General features: G+C 38.7%; 1 protein-coding gene across 1 annotated transcript in view; it reads left to right on the forward strand.

The window, feature by feature from the left end:
• LOC144963674 (basement membrane-specific heparan sulfate proteoglycan core protein-like) overlaps positions 1-18,401 on the forward strand; it is a 29,727-nt gene extending 11,326 nt beyond the window's left edge. The window contains exons 3-11 of the mRNA XM_078897632.1: positions 457-741; positions 2,261-2,512; positions 3,645-3,902; positions 8,358-8,642; positions 10,745-11,023; positions 11,814-12,074; positions 13,175-13,474; positions 16,075-16,419; positions 17,812-18,401. Of these exons, the coding sequence (XP_078753758.1) occupies positions 457-741; positions 2,261-2,512; positions 3,645-3,902; positions 8,358-8,642; positions 10,745-11,023; positions 11,814-12,074; positions 13,175-13,474; positions 16,075-16,419; positions 17,812-18,104 (2,558 nt within the window). The 3' untranslated portion in view covers positions 18,105-18,401. The remainder of the gene's footprint in view (positions 1-456; positions 742-2,260; positions 2,513-3,644; positions 3,903-8,357; positions 8,643-10,744; positions 11,024-11,813; positions 12,075-13,174; positions 13,475-16,074; positions 16,420-17,811) is intronic.
• Positions 18,402-19,905: the final 1,504 nt, after the last annotated feature.

Here is a 19,905-nt window from a genome sequence, read left to right on the forward strand (position 1 = left end):
CATCGCGTAGATTAATGGATGGTATTTTGCATTGTGATTTCCTGCCTTGAAAATGTTTCAAGAAGACACGGTTGGCAAAAAAAAAAAAATCTACACACTTCCTGTCCAGAGTAAGGGTCTAAAAGGTCATTTTAGCACGTGCGCGACGTGGTGAGATTAAAAGGTAGAGGAGCAAAAAGAATTTTGGGTCTCTTGTAAAATTTATTTTTTCCTGATACGCGATCCTTTGTCCTAAGACGGCAGATATGAGCCTGTACATGACAGGACTCCAGTGATATTTTATCTAACAGACCTTTGATATAATAACATTACAGCGCATAGTGCTTGATGAAATCCGAGTAAGGCGCTATACAAATGCCTTATATTTTTATTAGTAGTAGTATTTGGTCAAAACATCCGTAGTTGTCTAACGTAGTGTTTTATCGTTACAAATATTCTGTTTCCTTTAAACTTCAGTTCCCAAGCCTGTGTTGAAAATTTTGAACGACACAACCGTTCCACTTCTTGGGAGTTACGTCACGTTGATTTGCTATAGCCCCAACATGGCCGAAAGTACTAAGACTAAATGGTTTAAAAACAATGTAGAAATTACGGACGTAAGAGGTGATGATATATCATTCGACAAAACGACTCTGACCTTCAACCCCTATGGAGATAGCGATGCGGGAAACTATAAATGCATCAATGAATTTGGTGAGGCGTCGTCGAGCAAGAGTGATGAAATGATAATGGGATACGCAGGTAAATAAGCTTTTAACTTATTCTACTAATTGTTTGATTTATATTCTTCCTTTAAAGAAGGAACGAAGTTGACGTCACTCAGTCCTTTCTTACTTTTAGACAACCTGTTAGTGATTAGATCTCTCTAAAGTGTATCAATTAGACTATAAACGTTAAAGGGTACACAGTTTTGTGTGTGTCTATTTTAATTTGGCTGGCGGATGTTGTGAGTATTTTACTAAAACGCACAACAACAATGACATATTTAGAGAGCAGCGTGGCTCAGCGGTACGGTCTTTGCTTCGTGCCCAAAAAGTTCGACTACTCGCTTCGCTGTGTTCCCTTGAGCAAGTCACCTCGTTCTATCTCACTTGCAGGGCTGCACTGTGGCTAACGCCTGGGTTATTCCAGTCTTCTGTTGGAATAGACCTAAAGATAAATTCCCCCTTGGTGATGAATAAAGGGAATTTTATTTTATTTTATCACTATTTAACTCCATGGAACCCAAGTTTATCTACCGTACTCTGAAAAAAAAAACACGTATTTAAAATTTTGTCCAGGAAACACGACCTTCAAATATCAAAAAATTAATATGACCTTCATCCTGGCATATATTCTCAAACCAGGGACTTTGCGAAGTCCTAGTTTTGAGATATTTATTTTGGCCAAGAAGAGAGTCATTTTGATCGATAGATATTTCAAGGTCGAGTTTTCTGGCGAAAATTGTTAATACGTGTTGTTTTGTTTTTTTGTTTTTGGGGGTTGTTTGTTTTTTGTTTTTTCGGAGTACAGCTGTATTGTGGTTGCTTGTTACCCTGTTGACAGAATTCCAGTCTTTCACAAAGTACTTTTTGTCAGATTAACACACCCAACTACTCATCCCAGCAATGCTGGGCAGACAGCTAGGTCAGGGAAAACGGACGGACGGATGGGCGGATGAATGGATGGACGAATGTATAGACGGATAGATGAATAGACCGACAAATGGATGGATGGATGAACGGATGGATGGATGGACGGATAGACAGATGGACAGATGGATAGGATGGAAGGTTGGATGGATGGATGAATTGATGGATGGATAGACGGAAGAACAGATGGATGGGTGGATGGATGGATGGATGGATGGACGGATGTACAAATGGGTGGATGTCTGGATGGATGGGTGGATCGGATGGACAGATCAATGTGTGGACTAGACCGATACTGGTTCTTTCCCCCTTTACAATTGCTATTGTACCGTTTCGCGCTATAGAAACCGGGATAAACTCCGGCTCCATGGGCCTGACGGCTCCGAAGGGACTACTTTTTTAAAGATGTTCTTATAGATAGTATGCGCTTGGCTCAGAAGCTCACAACATTGCCATCCGGAAGTATAGCAAACCAACACAGAAAACTATGTGTAACCATGAACTTTTATAGTTTGGATAATACAGTTTAGTGAGAATTACTCATAAACAAATACCAGGACGTCAACTTCGTTCAATCTATAATGTCAACATTTTATTTATTGTATTATCCTGTATTTGATTATCTTTAGTGCCTGTCCCAGAGATTCGACCAGAAGCTCCAACAGTATTTGCCTTTCTTGGGAGCAGCTTCAAGCTTTTCTGTGGTTCCCCGGTACCCATCGATTCCATTGAATGGCGAAAAGATGAACAATTTTTCATCCACGCTGAACTCAATTTGACAAAAATAATGACCGTTGCCGACAGAGGTCATTATTCTTGTCGAGTCGGTATGTCCGGAGTGTTGTCTGATTGGAGTCAGACCCGAAACGTTACGTTTGAAAGTAAGTTACTCAAAACATTAGAGCTTTTATATTGGGCAATACCCACTAAAAGTGTTCAAAGTCATTTACAAAGGGGTCCTGGCCAACAGCAACGCTTAACACGTAGGACGGGACATGACGCCTATTAGGCGATATTACTTTTTTTCGGACAGAGACAATGCTTTTAACGGCTAGGTACTCATTTGACACCTGAGTATGGTTAGAGAATGTGAGTAAAGAGCCTTTTCCAAGGACTCAACTATGCGCCGAGCAAGGCTCGCATCCGAGACCTTCCGCTCCGAAAGCGAGTGTCTAACCACAAAACCTCATAGCCGCACACGTTGTTGTTTTGTTTTGTTTTTTAGATCAAAAGTAAGTTACTCATTTATATAATAATTGTCTTATTTGAGCCTTTACATTTTTTGATTGGTGATAAGCCTCTAATTGTAATGAAATTGAAGAAAAACAAAATATTTTGTGGTTGATCGTCAACCTCAAGTCTCCTTCTTTTAAAAAAGCATCTTTTTTTAAAAATGTGACGATAGCACGCACGTGTTTACGATACTCCAGATTTTTGGGATGGCATTTGTTTCATGTTCTGTTCTTGGCTGGCTGATTTTTGGGGAGGGTATTTTATTCATTTCTGTTCTTGGCATGCTGATTTTTGGGGATGGTATTTTTTCATGTTCTGTTCTTGGTAGGCTGATTTTTGGGGATGGTATTTTTTTGATCGTGTTCTGTTCTTAGCAGGCTGATGTTTGGGGATGGTATTTTTTTTTTTCGTGTTCTGTTCTTAGCAGGCTGATTTTTGGGGAGGGTATTTTATTCATTTCGGTTCTTGGCAGGATGATTTTTGGGGATGGTATTTTATTCATGTTCTGTTATTGGCAGACTGATTTTTGGGGATGGTATTTTTTTCATGTTCTGTTTTCGGCAGGCTGGCTTTTAGGGATTGTTTGGGTTTTCTTCTAGTTTTGTTCTTTTTTTTTTTTTTTTTGCTTTGTCTAGGACTGTTTCATACAAACTTTTTTTCAGATCTTGATCTCACACCAGTGCCTGTTTCTCTAACATGCCATTCAGTAGAAATGCTCTATACGAGTATTCATATTTATTTTTTTTAATAATATTAATCACGTCATTTTTCGATTTCCAGTAAACACTCCTGAAATCAACCCAAAAGATGATGATATTGTGTCTCCAGTACTTGGGGAAGATCTAGATTTGATATGCAGTAGTGACGACCTCAAAGCAGCCGGCGTTGAATGGAAACGATTCAACAACACTCTGAACCACCATGAGGAACATATCCATGTGACTATGACCCCTGATCTGGCCGGACCGCACGCTTGTCGAGTTCGCATAGAGGACGTTTGGTCGGAGTGGAGTCCTGAACGAAATGTCACGTTTACAGGTAAACTTATCGTAGCGGCGACGTGCACTTATTTGTAGGTCTGATAACCCAATTCCTTATGGGCTCACTGTTGTAATAGAAATCTCAACAACAACAACAAAAAATAAATGACGCAAAATATTGTCCATTACAGCAATGTTAAACTAGGCCCCTAAGTGGGGTCGGATGTCAGACCTGCATATATGTATACGTCGCGTAGCGGTAAACTGCCGTACTCTAAAATTTAAAAAATAAACACATTATTAAAATTTTGGTCAGAAAACTTGTTCTTCAAATATCGATCGATCAAAGGACCCTCATCTTGCAAAAACTAAAACACTCTCAAACCCGGGACTTCCTTAAAATGATTTTTGAAAAAATAAAATGAAATTCCCTTTATTCATCCCATAGGGGAAATTTGTCTCTAGGGCCTATTCTAAGGGAAGACTAGAATAACCCAGGTGTCAGCCGCAGTACAGCGCCGCAAATTGAGCTAAGGCGAGGTGACTTGCTCAAGGCCACACAGCACAGCGGCGGGTGTTCGATCTCGGTACCTTTCGTGTACGAAGCAATGACCGTGCCGTTCATCCACTCTACCCCCTCATCCCCATCTTGGCAAAAATAATTCTCAAACCTGGGACTTCAAGGAAGTTTTTTTTTTCCAAAATGAGAGTCATTGTCATCGAGTGTTATTTGACGGGCGAGTTGTCTGGCCAAAATGTTCAAACGTGTTATTTCTTTGTTTTTTTCTCAGAGTAGGCCAGTAGTCCTAGGCTGACACCATGACTTATAAATTAATGATTTCATTGTTCAACATCGGATCGTCCCAAAATATTACTGGATTGAAACAGAATGTTTTCTGTAAACCGAGCATTTCTACATAATTTAAATCATATTATTTGGTTTAGACAAAAGTCGGTTCCAAGCGGAGTCGATTCCTACCCTGCCGGGCATTTTCTATAGAAGGAACGAAATTAACGTCACTCAGCTCTTTGTTATTGTTTTAAGACAGCCATTTTGGCGAATACTTCTCACTAAATTATATCAATCAGACTATAAACATTAAAGGTTATACACAGTTTTGTGTGTTGGTACGTTATATTCGTCTGGTGGATGTTGTGAGTATTTTAGCTAAACGCATGGCATCAATAGTCGCTCCCGACCCAACCCTACCCGACCCTCAGTAGCAAAAGAGCCAGTCGTTTTTCACCAATATATTTCAACTCAAGCACGTTGGTTCTGATTGGTTGATGGAAAGTGACAATGGAGGTTATCTGAGATTCTTTCGGACATCTCACGTTAGTTGGTGCTCTTCAGTCAAAATTTCAAATGTAAGTCCATTCACTGCTGGTCATAAATGTTCATCCTACATCCGAGTGGGGGGGGGGGGGGGGGGGGGGGAAGTACGGTCTTTGCTTCGTAGGTACCCGAAAGTCGAGTTCGATCACTCGCCGCTGCGCTGTGTGGCCTTGAACAAGTCAACTCGCCCTAGCTCAATTTACGGCGCTGAACTCGGCTGAGGCCTGGGTTATTCCAGTCTTACCTCGGAATATACGCTAGTCACAAATTTTCCCAGTGGTATGAAGAAAGGGAATTTTTTATTTATATTTTGTAATATTTACTGTTTTATTTATCCACCCCTCATGAGCATCAGTTGGGCTCTTTTCGTTTCCTCTTGCAGTTCCCAAACCGACAATCTCAGCCAACAGAAGTAAACCCTCTCTTGGGGATCCTTTCACATTGACATGCGTGTCAGGGTACAAAAATGATGACGTCACAGACAGAGTGTACACATGGACCTTATCTCGTGGTGAAGGGAACACAGATCATTTTGTAACGGTTGACAATGTTTTGCAGATCCCAAAAATGACTGTGAATATGCGTAAAAATTTTAGATGCACTGAGGTCATTGCTGGGATAAAATCCACAGAGAGTAGACGATTTGAACTGAAATACTTTGGTGAGCACCCTTTGATGCACCTTTGTCTAAACGCCGTCTTTTACAGTTGTCTTTTGATAAAAATCATTCTCAGAGTCATTAAACTTTGACTTGTGTAATGTTGTCAAGTTTATATGATAACAATAACATTGACTTCTCAGAAAGAAGAGACTATTCAGCTTATGGCTCAGAACAATGTAAGATTGATTCATGAAATCTAGTCTTTCTTTCTCAAACTAATTGTTCTTACGGGATAATAACAAGAATAGAAGTGAGTCGGAAAGTGTCAGAAGACAGCAGAGAATAAAAACTTTGCGGTGGCGATGGGGGCTCGAACCCGCGACCTTACTGGTACGGTAACTCCGCCTGGCTGGGGAGATCGTGACTCTACGGTATGAGATATCCACGACCCCCCCCCCCCCCCCCCCCTCCCTCACCCAAAAAAAAGTCGCTTCAATTTCTGGCCTACCGAGAGCCACTTCTCCCCTACTTCTTGAGGTCACGGGTTCAACAGACACAAACGCCGCGAAGTTAGTTGGTCAGCATTTAAGCTAAATAGCCAATATTCTCAACACAAACATGAACATAGAAACGATTGAGACATTGAGAATGCTCCTGTATTTGGTGTGAATTTTTAATTCAGATTAGTGAATGGAGAAGGGACGTATGTTGATAATAACAAGAAATGAAGTGATTAGGAAAATGTCAGAAGACAACAGAGAAGAAAAACTTTGCGGCGGCGATGGGGGCTCGAACCCGCGACCTTACTGGAACGACAACTCCGCCTGGCCGGGAAGATCGTGACTCTACCGTATGAGCTATCCACGACCCCGAAAAAGGTCGCTTCAAATCTCGTCTATCGAGAGCCAGAGCCACTTCTCTCCGACTTCTTTTTAGTTCTTACAGGTTAATGTGTTCTTTGCTGTTATACAAAAACTAGTCAACGTGATACTAAGCTGCTAGAGCTGTGGACTGTAAACTGTAATTAAAGAAAATGAATCTAACAGCTTCAAAATAAAAATAAGAACAAAATACAAAGCACGGAACGTTTCGGACTCAAAGCCCTTCTTCTGTCGATAACAAAAAACAAGTAAAACATAAATACATAACATTCCAAACTCTTGTAACAGAATGAAGTGCTTTTTTTTCTCTGCCGCCTATTTGGGTATCTAAGAAATGTATTTATGTTTTCATTGTTTTTTATGTCAGCTGAAGAAGGTTTTGAGCCCGAAACGTTCCGTGTTTGGCATTTTGTTCTTTTTTGAAGCTGTTAGAATAAATTTTGTTCATTATTTTGGACAAAAACGGAGGGCTACAAAACAAACCTACTTTGAAAAAGTTGACGGATTTACACAAGTGATCCAGGACTACACACACTCAATTGCGAGATATATAATAACCAGTTGGTCCGTTGCTTTTTTGTGGAAATGGATGGGAAGAAAAGCAGATGGAGATCACAAAAGAACGGACTCCCTTAAGGATCGGTACTTGCACCTATCCTTTCCAACATTCATACCGAGGACCAACCTGAATTCGAGAACATCCGGAGGTTTCTGTGTCTTGCGTCCCGGACCTCTGATTTCAAGACCATTGAGGGGAGACTAACAGACGCCCTGAAGACACTCTCTGAGTATTATTTAAGAACTCACTAAATGCCTACCCTGGAAAAACTCAAGCGTGTTCTTTCCATTTAGAAAACCGCCAAGCCAACAAGAAACTGGACATCTCCTGGAATGGGAATATATTGGACCCCGTGTACCTTGGTGTCACCTTAGACCGCACATTGTCCTTTTATCAGCACACAAAGAAAACAAAAGCATATGTGGCTACAAGAAACAACCTCCTAAGAAAACTGGCAAACACTACATGGGAGCAGATCCAAAAACAGTGAGGACAACCGAACTCGCCCTCTGCTTTTCATCAGCCAAATACCCTTCACCGTTCTGGGCAAGATCCAGCCATGTCAAAAGTTCCAGTCCTTCATCGGCTGGCTGGCACTGCACCTCCCCACATTCGAAGAGCCACTGCTTCCAACGAGCAGAAATATAAACAGGAAATGGACCCAAAGCACCCCCTCCATAACTACAACCCAACGACAAGTAGATTGAAGTCGAGAAAGAGCTTCATGGCAGAGGAAAGCATCAACCCTGATCATTAAGCTGTATACAGACTTTCCACCTGGAGTGGGATAATCATGCAAATGTAGCCATGGAAGATCCGAGAGAAAAACTGCCCTACGGAACTGAGCTCCCCTGGAATGAAGAGGTAACATCTCTCTCTCTCTCTCTCTCTCTCTCTCTCTCTCTCTCTCTCTCTCTCTCTCTCTCTCTCTCTCTCTCTCTCTCTCTCTCTCTCTCTCTCTCTCTCTCTCTCCCACCTCTTCTTCTTCTTCTTCTTCTTCTTCTTCTACTACTACTACTACTACTACTACTACTACTACTACTACTACTACTACTACTACTACTACTACTACTACTACAAGATTTCAGTGTTATCTATGATTAAAATTTCAATCTCAATATTTTGTCACTCCACAGTTCCTCAACCAAATATTGTTGCTTCGTCTACGCATGTGACATTAAACGAACCAGTTGAACTTCAGTGCAATCGAGGATACAACAACTCTGAGATAAAGAATTCTAAAATTTTTTGGCACAAGGAAAGCGAGGCGGTAGATTTTTCCAAAACTACAGCACTCGAAAAGGATAACAATTTACAAATACAACATTTTAAGCTTGAAGATGAAGGCTCTTACCAATGCTTTGAAGAAGTGAAAGGAAAATACTCCGAAAAGAGCGCAATAGTGTTTTTAACATCTGTTGGTAAGGATTTTTCATCTTTCTTTTACACATTATCTGATTTCTTTTAACAGACAGTCCATCCATCAATCAATCATTTAATGAATGAATCAATCAATCAATTAATCAATGAATCAATCAATCAATCAATCAAGATATATGTGTGTTGCAGATATTGGCATTAATGTGTCCCCGATCCTTTTAGTCATCAGCCATCTTCAAAAAATTCACATCTCTCATCCTGTCAACTTTCATCCACGTATTGAAACTTTTTATATGTGCCTCCTCCTCCTCCTCCTCCTCCTCCTCCTCCTCCTCCTCCTCCTCCTTCTTCTTCTTCTTCTTCTTCTTCTTCTTCTTCTTCTTCTCCTTCTTCTTCTTCTTCTTCTTCTTCTTCTTCTTCTTCTTCTTCTTCTTCTTCTTCTTCTTCTTCTTCTTCTTCTTCTTCTTCTTCTTCTTCTTCTCATCCCTTCTATTTGTCTTGTTCGTACGGTCCTAACATGTACCATTTTTTGTACATCATGTAATACAAGAATTTAATCTGTCTTTATTATGACCATTTTTATATCGCCCCTTTTTTTTATCAAGAAACTTTTTTAAAATAGTTGGATGTTTTCAATCGTGGATTATAAATGGTAACCAGTTAACTACCATACTCAGGAAAAAACCACGTCTTTAAACATTTGGCCAGAACCACGACCTGCAAATATTGATCAATTTAAATAACCCTCGTCTTGGAAAAAAAAACATCCAAACCTGTGCGAAGTCCTTTTATTTCATTTACACTTTTCACCCTTCTTCTAACATTCCATTTACACTTTTCATCCAACCTCTAACATTTCATTTACATTTTTCATCCAACCTCTAACGTTTCATTAACACTTTTCACCCAACCTCTAATTTGTATTTACATTTATCACACTTCTTCTCACATTCCATTTACACTTTTCACCCAACCTCTAACATTTCATTTACACTTTTCACCCAACCTCTAATTTGTATTTACATTTATCACACTTCTTCTCACATTCCATTTACACTTTTCACCCAACCTCTAACATTTCATTTACACTTTTCACCCAACCTCTAATATTATATTTACACGTTTCATCCAACCTCTAACATTTAATTTAATTTTTCACCCAACCTCGAACATTTTAATTACACTATTCACCCAACCTCTAACATTTCATTTACACTTTTCTACCAACCGCTAACATTTTATTTAAACTTTTCACCCAACCTCGATCGTTTTAATCACACCATTCACCCAACCTCTAACATTTTATTTACACTTTTCACACAACTTCTAACATTGTATTTGCACTCTTTACCCAACTTCTAACATTTCATTTACACTCTTTACCCAGTCTCTAAAATTTCATTTACACTCTTTACCTAACCTCTAACATTTCACTCGTGCACTTTTTTTAAAAAAAGTATCCATCATGATGTTACTTAGAATATTAACCTTGTCGCGACAGAATAGAGATTTTATTATATTTGGCTTACTTGAGAAATACAAAAAGCATTTTCATAATGGACTGGGCATGATAAACTTAATATTCCTCGAAATAAATGGTCATGTTTATCTATTTCATCATAAATCTATCTAAATAACTTCTCTATTTTCTGTTGTAAATGTTGATAATGTTTTAGCAAAGGTTATTAGAACGTATGGACAAAATGTCAAGGACCTCTTCCTGCCTTATGGAATAGTCTATAAACGATCCTAATTGAACTTGATATCGTAATAATATGGTTCATTAGTTTGATGTCACGTCCACCTAGCAACCAGCAGATTGGTTCTAAGCAAAGATAATCGGTACCTACTTTTTATTCTTCATTTTTGCTAGAACTTTTTCACATCTCATGTGATCAGAATGAATAAAAATGAATTACATGATCAGATTTATAATATTTTTCTCCTCTGGATACACGTTTATGCTTGTCGGAGAAGTATTTTATAAGGGCGGCGATGGAGATAATGGCATCCGCCATTGTTCTGATAGTTTAGAACCAGTTACTATGAACCCTATTCAAATTGTATTTTCATCTTTATTACGTTATACACTACTATATAAATTGTTAACGTTATCTAATCAATTTTTTTTTGTCTACTGAAGTCCCAGCACCGTCCATCCATGTTTCCCGCGGAGAGGACGCTGTGACCGAACCCTTCGCTATCATGCTTGGGTCGCAGTTCCAACTGAGATGCCGAATAGAATTGTCTGTTGATGTCAGATATGTTTGGCGGAAGGACTTTGTGACACTTCCGGGAGACAGCAGTCTCCGGGAGGAGGCGATGACTCTGGCTGATGTTGGTACATACGAGTGCAAAGGAACTTTGACCTCGAGGGCTAAAGAGTCGAATTGGAGTCCAACAATTGACCTTGACTTTGAAGGTATCTTACAAGATAATAATATTTTCCTTTTAAGTTGAGCTTTTATATGGCGCAAAATCCACTAAACGTGCTCAAATCGCTTTACAGGGGTCCCTGGCCAATAGCAACACTTAACATGTAGGACTATACATGCCGCCTTTTAGGCGATATTACAATTTTTCGAACAGAGACAACGGCCAGGTACTCATTTTACACCTGATTACGGTGAGAGAATGTGAGCAAAGAACCTTTTCCAATGACTCAACTATGCGCCGAGCGAGGCTTGAACCCAGGACCTTCCGATCCGAAAGCGAGTGTCATACCACAAGACCACATTATAATATGTGAACAATCATCTTTATGTGAAATTATGTTGCGTTGGAGAGGTCGATCATTATTAATCTTATTCTATCCTTTGTTTGAACAGATTTGTGATTTTTTTTTCCAAGAAATTACAATTTGTCTTGATTTGAAAATGATGATGATGATGATGATGATGATGATCATCATCATCTTCATCATCATCATCATCATCATCATCATCATCATCATCATCATCATCATCATCATCATCATCATCATCATCATAACACCACTAGCACCACCACAACCAGCACAATTATTATTATCATCATCATCATAATCATCATCATCATCATCATCATCATCATCATCATCATCGCCTTTATAAGGCACCGTGCCCAGTTTCTATACTTTCTCAAGACATTATGTTCTTATAAATTATATTCTACTATTGCTATCTCCCAAGTGACTTTCCGTGTTTACGCTTAATTTCCCTTATTTATTTCAGTACCCTTTCCTACAATAAACTACGACACAACCTCAATTAAGCTCGGACAACCACTTTTTCTAGAATGCAAGAGCGGATATGACGTAAATCACAACAGCACTTTCGAATGGTACATTAACGGAATTAAAATCACCTTGCTGGCGGAAAGCATCTTTACGAAACTTTCGATGGCGCCCGGAGATGGCGGGTCGTACGAATGCCAGGAGAGAATCGCAAACAAATTGTCGGATAAAAGTCCGAAAATATACATCGACTTTAAAGGTTGGTTTGATTTTTGTTGAAGTTAAAAAGTAGCTCTTCAGAGCCATTAAGGCCCTGGAGCCGGAGTTTATCTCGGTTTTTATAACACAAAACGGACAATATAATTGCTTGCTACCCTTTGGATTGGACGCTAGTCTTTTTATAAAGTACTTCCCGCCAGATCTAACAGATTCAGCTACCCAATTTTACTGAGTGGACAGGGGGAATTCAGAAAAAAAAAACGACCTCGGCTTCACCCGGTATCGATCTCTGCTCCTTTGCGTATGAAGCGCGTGCTCTACCAACTGAGCTACCGGAACATAGACCTACTATAATACAAGTCGGCCATGTACCGGAACCATTGTGTACTTAAATTTTCTGCCCTGAGTAGAATACGTACTAAATGAACCATGCTTTTTTTTTTTTTTTTTTGGCTTGCCTTTCTGTTGAAGTAAAGAGTTGTGTGATTGTATTTTTAACGCCTTTGAATTTTCGGTTACTGTATAAAAACCCTACTGGAGAAGCTGGTAAAATCCTATGTCAGAATCTTGGAAAGTCATATGTAAGCCGCCGTCTCAAAATGTAATATCAGACCTGTCTAGTACTATGAAAAATTCGTAGAATTACGAAATTTAGCTCCAATTTCAGAACTCCATGACCATTTGTAAGTCATTAAAACATATTGAAAATAAAAGTTGATAATAAAAATATTTTTTTAAATTCCCTTTATTCATCCCAGGCGTCAGCCGAAGTGCAGCGCCGCAAATTGAGCAAGGGCGAGGTGACTTGCTCAAGGCCACACAGCGCAGCGGCGGGTGATCGACCTCGGTACCTTTCGGGTACGAAGCAAAGACCGTACCGCTGAGCCACTCAGGTCTTTGATATTATTTTTGTCATCCATGTTTATGAATAATTCTCACTAAACTGTATTAACCAGACTATGAACGTTCAAGGTTACACTTAGTTTTGTGTGTTGGTCCGTTATATTTCCGGATGGCAATGTTGTGAGTTTCTTCGCCAAGCGCATACTATCTATAGTGTATTTATTTATTTATTTATTTATTTATTCATTTAGTTATTTATTTATTTATTTATTTATTTTTTTTTTTCAATCGTTCTAGTCCCAGCACCTGTTTTGAGGTCCGACCCAGTGATGGAACCAGTCATCGTGAAAATGGGGGCAACCGTTACATTGGAATGTCTCACTCAAGTCGTTGAGTCAAATCCTGACGGCCTTGCTGGTGAAGCTATTCAATCTGAATTCATCTGGTTCATTGGGGACGATTTCCTGGAGAGCAACGCTTCAACTCTGCTGAGGGTAGAAAACTTCGCACAGAATCTGACCGGCCCATTTGAGTGTCATGAAAGGATTGGTAGTGTCACGTCTGAAGCAAGTAACCAGTTGTATATACTTGTCGAAGGTATGTAATAGATATACGTTATATATTTTATTATAACATGTCGTATATAATTATATGTGATATATAATTATATTGCATTAAAATTATGTTTAAAATCTGAAAAAGGTGTCTGTATGGCCAGACACAGGAGAAAGAATAATACAAGAAAAAAAATCATCCCAGTCGAAAGAGACTACTAAGGGGTTAGTTCAAAAAAGCCCCTTAAGTGCCAAAACGTTGTTTTGGAGAAAAATGCAACCAAAACAAAAACATATCTTTTTTGTCATTACTCACAAAGTTGCACAACATTGGATTCATTGTAATTATTGAAATATTTTATTGTTCATGCTCAACGTGCAAAGACACTATACCCAATAGTTTTTTTTAATGCTATTTTTGTCACTTGCTAAAAATATGGGTTGGTGTCACTTAGGGGCTTTTTTAAACTAACCCCTTCGATTACTATTGGATGATTTTTGTTTTTGTTTAATTCTTTCTGCGTTGTCTAACAAAGTTCCATACATACACCTTTTTTCAGATTTTTATTATGGACCAGTGCCTGCTCTATAATTTCTCACTTTAATGCACATCCATTTACTTGTTAAGTTCTGCTCTTTTTCAACTTTATTCAACTTGATTGTTCACTTTTTTGTATATAATCTGCACCTATTTAGTTACGACTGATGACTTTCGACTTAAAACCTGGCGTTCTCGATATCATCTAAATTCGCAGTTTTGGCCAATCCTTCTTATTCTTGGGGCGAAGAATCTCCAAATGCCTTTTCCTTGATGTTTGATAGCTCTTCGATTGATAGTGATATTGAACTTGTTTCGCCATTGAGTTGTTTCAAATCTTTATGGAAAGTTAGATGTAATGTTGTTGTTGTTGTTGTTTTTCGTCCCCGAGCTCGTTTGTTTTGGCAAGAGAATTAGTGTCTCTTTATGGTATTGGCGGGAATTCAGGTTTACGATGTTAGAATATATTGTTATTTAATTACTGAGGGTTGTAGGGGGGGGGGGAGTTTCGTATTCTGTTGGTGGGATTTAGTTTACACACAGTGATAGGGAGTTTAGAGTGGTCTGGTTCTTTCACTTTTCATCATCATCATCATTATAATTGCATTTTTCATCCTGGATCAGGGTATAGGACTCAAACAGTTTCCATCTCTCTCTCTATCTTGAACTAAATGTTTTATTTCGTTCCATGTCTTATTCTGTTGACCTTCATAAATTCTGTCATTGAAGAAATATTTTGGTCGCGCAATCTAAAAAGAAAGGATTTGATTTGTTTGCCTGTGTTTCTGTAACAATTTGAGTTTTACGGAAGGGTTGTTTGCCTTTGTATTTTTAGCTGCAAAAACCCTACCACGGTGATTGGTCTTTTCATGTTCCATGTCAAAATTTAAGCATGATCACAATTTCATTTTTAAACAGACCTCGTGGCACTACAAAGCAGATTGTTGTCTAGATATGTTGATATTTTCACGTCACAAGGCAAGGAATATCTTTTGGGACAACCGTTTCATTGAATTGTCTCACTAAAGTCGTTGATCAAAATCTGGAGGACGCTGTTGATGAAGTTCTTAAAGAGGAATTCAATTGGTTCATTGATGAAGATTTCTTGGAGACTAGCTCTTTAACTTCGGAAACGGAAAATGACTATCAACCAATAGAATCCATTTTAAAATCTTGCCTAGTTTTATTATGAAAAGACACTGCTAACTGTTATCTTTCATAGAGGTTTGCCGGGGGTGGGGGGGGGGGGGGGGGGGGGGGGGGGCGAAATAAAGGTGAATTAATAAAGGAAGTGCCAATATCATAAGCGCACTGCAGCGACAGATCATTTTCACCGGATATTTCGAAAGAGAGCGATTTTTATAGTATTCATAACCAAGATTATTCAGAATTGATAAAAGGTCTTGTGATTTTTATAAACTTTAATCTTTTAAGGACTTGACCTCTCATTTAGTTTGACCTTATGTGAAATCTTTATATTTCATGTGTCCTTGCTCACACACTTTTATGACTACTCACAATGGGTTTTTCTTTTATCAATGTGTTTTGATTCCTTTTTTAATCACCATTATTTTTTCTATTTTAAACAATCCACTCAGAAATGACGTGTGAACTCGCATGCAACTAATTTATGTATGGTTTCCGCTCAGATTTTAGAGCAAAAGGATAGGTGTATGATTCAGGGTGCTGTAAAGATTTTTTTTTTTTCTTACTTCAAAATTCAACCAGTTGTGAATCGTAACCTGGGTCCATTAGATCTAACGAGAGTTGTTTGCCATATAGTAGAATCTACAGGATAGTGAACAATTGTTACTGTGTACCAGTTTAAAGCTTCATAAACCGGGGTAAACTCTGTGCCCAATGGATCCGTGAGACTGATTTGCTTTCTCAATAATAATAAATGAAAACGAGTAAACTTTAACTTACAGCTGATTTGCTTCTGCGACGTGATAATCTTCATTTATATCAGTGCTTTGTTGACGGTCAAAATCTGACTGGATTGGTTCTAAACGCACTTCAGTTCTTTGTATTCCCTGCACATTATTTTAATCCATTTTCACTTGCATGCTTGCATGTTTTTATGTTTTAACCCGCTTTGTTTTTAGACTTCAACTCCATCTGCTACAACGATACTCTTACGTCACCTGGCGGCTACAATGAGACAGAAGACTCCACAAAAAGTCATTGGCCCGTGTTGACCTCCACCTCCCAATCTACCGTGCCTGAAAAGTCCAAAGTCAAACTCAGGTGCAAGTTCGGTGATGACAATCGTAACGTGACAAATACGAACTCATTCCTTTGGTTTAAGGACAACGTACGCATGCAGGTCGACAATCAAAGTTCAGTCGTTATCCACAGTTTTAGCACTTCCTTCGACGGTAACTATTCGTGCGGCGTTCTCTTCGAAGGTAACGTCAGGCGTAGTGACTCCATACAACTTAGAACCGTTGGTTAGTATTCTAGTCAAAGTTAATCGGGATGAGACATAAAATAGAGCAGAGCTGCCTACTTGAAATTTGAAACATTCGTAGTTTCCAAGAGGAAAAAAAAAAAGAAAAATGTACTTTAAATTGCTTTAAAATTTACTACTTGCTTTCAGCATGGTCCAAAAATGCTCCAAAGTCCTGAATATATCTAGGTTCTAAGGAGCTAAACTTTCCTTTTCAACAAAATTTATTGAGTCAAAGAAACCTATGCAGCTTTGTAACTGGAGCCACATTCGTAGAAATACGAATTTTTCGTAGAACTAGGCAGCTCTGATAGGATATGGACAAGTGCCAGATGGAAACAGAGAATTAAAATATGGTGTCAGACAGCCAAACTGGGGATCCAACTGCTGGATGGCTCAATGGCTAATGCCGCTGCTCCCCCCCCCCCCCCCCCCCCCCCCCCCCACACACACACACCTCTCTCTCTCTCTCTCTCTCTCTCTCTCTCTCTCTCTCTCTCTCTCTCTCTCTCTCTCTCTCTCTCTCTCTCTTTCTTTCTTTCTTTCTTTCTTTCTCTCTGGTCCTGGGTTCGAGCCTCGCTCGGCGCATAGTTGAGTCCTTGGAAAAGGCTCTTTACTCACATTCTCTCACCGTACTCAGGTGTATAATTAGTACCTGGCTGTCAACAGCGTTGTGTCTCTATCGGAAAAAAAATTGTAATATCGCCTATCAGGCGTTATGTCTCGTTCTACATGTTACGTGTTGTTGTTGGTCAGGGACCCTTTGTAAAGCGCTTTGAGTACTGTTAGCGGATATTGCGCTTTATAAAAGCTCAAGTTTTTGTTGTTTTTTTTTTAATTGAAAACATTGGATATCGTTTTTGTTTGTTTCTTTGATTTTGTTTTCTGTTTACAACGCTTGTAATATTCTAAGGTCATTAAAGCGCCAGATATTGGTATTAAGATTGAGCCTCTTAAAAATTTACATTAGTTCTGGTGGGGTCTGATAAGATGAAGTATTTGTTGCATTCTGAAACTAACCCAATTTTTACACTCCTCTACCCTTCTCCCCAACCCCGTCTCCCCCCCCCCCCCCCCCCCCCCCCCCCCCCCCCCCCCCATCCCGCCTCTTCTCTCTCTCTCTCTCTCTCTCTCTCTCTCTCTCTCTCCTATCTCTCTCTCTTTCTCGTCTAGCACCTCCTTCTCTCCCCTCTCTGTCTCCCTTACTTCTCTCTCTCTCTCTCTCTCTCTCTCTCTCTCTCTCTCTCTCTCTCTCTCTCTCTCTCTCTCTATCTATCTATCTATCTATCTATCTATCTATTCTATCCATCTATCTACCTATCTATCCGTCTATCTATATATCTATCTATCTATCTGTCTTCTCACCCTCCTCCCCTTTCTCACCCCATATTAGATGCCAACACGTTGTGTACATGCCCGTGCGGAAACACGACCAGGAATCTCGTCATGAACGACACGGAGGTGGAGGAAATGGTCAGTAGCATCAAGAAAAATCTCACCATGGACACAACCACGCTCAGCTCCAAGGTCCGCTCCAAGACATCCGCCCCTGATTCTCGCCCTACCAGTGTCAGCGTCGGGGCACTTGCCGTGTCTTTCCTCATTTTTGTTCCTATGATTTTCATCAGTTTTGATTGCATCAACATATGCAAGTTTGTGACGACAAAGATTGAATACAGCTCATAGATATCAATGATCGTATTGTAATGGAGATGATCTATATTAACTTTCCATGTGCTCGAGGTCATTGGTCACATTGCAAAATGTGCTGAAAGTAACCCACATACTGAAAAATGTTCAGTTTTTTAAATATCTAACATCACGATTGGTCATTTTATTAAGTTTGACACATGGGTATGTTTATAACTTTTGTAAACAAAGCATTTTTTAAGTTATATCCAATAGTTGGACAGCAACAAATCATGTGATGGATGACATGGTTGGACGAAAACATGAATATAGATAGTGTGCGCTTGGCTAAGAAACTCACAACATATTATATATATATATATATATATATATATATATATATATATATATATATATATATATTTATATATATATATATATGTATAAATATATATATATATATATATATATAATATATATATATATATATATATATATATATATATATATATATATATATATATTTGTTTGTTTTGTTGTTTTGTTTTTTTGTTTTATTTTAATTTTTTTTTTTCATTTACGCCCTTATATATAAGGGCATAATTTAATTTTTTTTACATAGACCATGAATTGAAAAAGTGTGTTTGAAACTGTGCCAGACAAAGCAAGAAAGGAAAAGAAAAGAAAAAAGCCATTCCGTGATCAAACCTCAGACCATCTGATGACCAGTCAGACGTTCCACCATTACACCAACAAAAATAATAATAACGATATAAGTATTGAAATGTAAGCTTCAATCTAATAAACGAAGACAGATATTGTGCAAGTTCCGGGTTTCCTCTTTATCGACAAAGCACGATGAATGAATCACTAAGGGCGAATTTAAATTATGCCTTTCCGCCACAGTATCATAAGATACTGACGCCTAGCCATTCACATTATTCGTCTTTAGCGCTTCATTCATCGTCTTTTGTTGATAAAGGGGAAACCCGAATCGTCCATAGTTTCAGTCTTCGTTTAATAAATTGAAGCTTACATTTCAATACTCATCGTTATTTTTTTTTTCCTTCGAGCTTCAAGCAGCAACATTTTCATTAGCATTACATCATAGAGATTACCTGATCATTAGGGCGATTGAATGCCTGAATAAAATGACTATTGCTTTGAATTTGAGTTAAAAAATAATAATATATCTTCATTTTGTTTGGGGGTTGGGGGGGGGGGTGTTTGCTTTGTTTAATTTCTGGAGGAGCGAAGGATTATATTTCTATGATCTCTAATTTTGTTTCAATAAATTTCTTTTTTTTTCTTTTGGTAGCTTTTTTGTTCTTTTTTTTTCTTTCTCATCGTGACCGAGAGCATGTAGGCTATACATCGTTCAGAACTCCGAACTGTCGGAATTTCCGTTTGAATGTGTCCGTCATTAAAGATTCATAACGTCCTGCCATTCCATCACCCGTGACCACCCCAAGCGAGGCGACAATCAATTCAATTAAGATATTATTCAAACGCAACAACCTATCGTTGGTGAATGCCATTAATGATGTTAATTAGTAGATTAATTAGTCCATCACACGATACGGCTTTCGTGCTAGGCTATGCAAAACAGTCGATGGAACAAACATTCGGAGTCCAAGATCATCATTTCTACAGATCTGCCTACTTGAAAATCGAAAAATTCGTAGTTTTTGGGAGATATAGATTGTAGTGGCTATGATTAACTTTAAAAATCAACAATTTACCCTCACAAGGATAGATTAACACTGAAAAATGCTTAAAGGTATGTATAGTCTGGCATCAATTTTCATTTTCAATAAGTTTTAATGACTTAGAGATGCTCATGAAGTTCTGAAATTGG

This window comes from Berghia stephanieae, chromosome 2 (assembly GCF_034508935.2).
Source record: "Berghia stephanieae isolate SIO BIC M18660-M18661 chromosome 2, UCSD_Bste_1.3, whole genome shotgun sequence".
NCBI classification, from domain to species: Eukaryota; Metazoa; Mollusca; class Gastropoda; order Nudibranchia; family Aeolidiidae; genus Berghia; species Berghia stephanieae.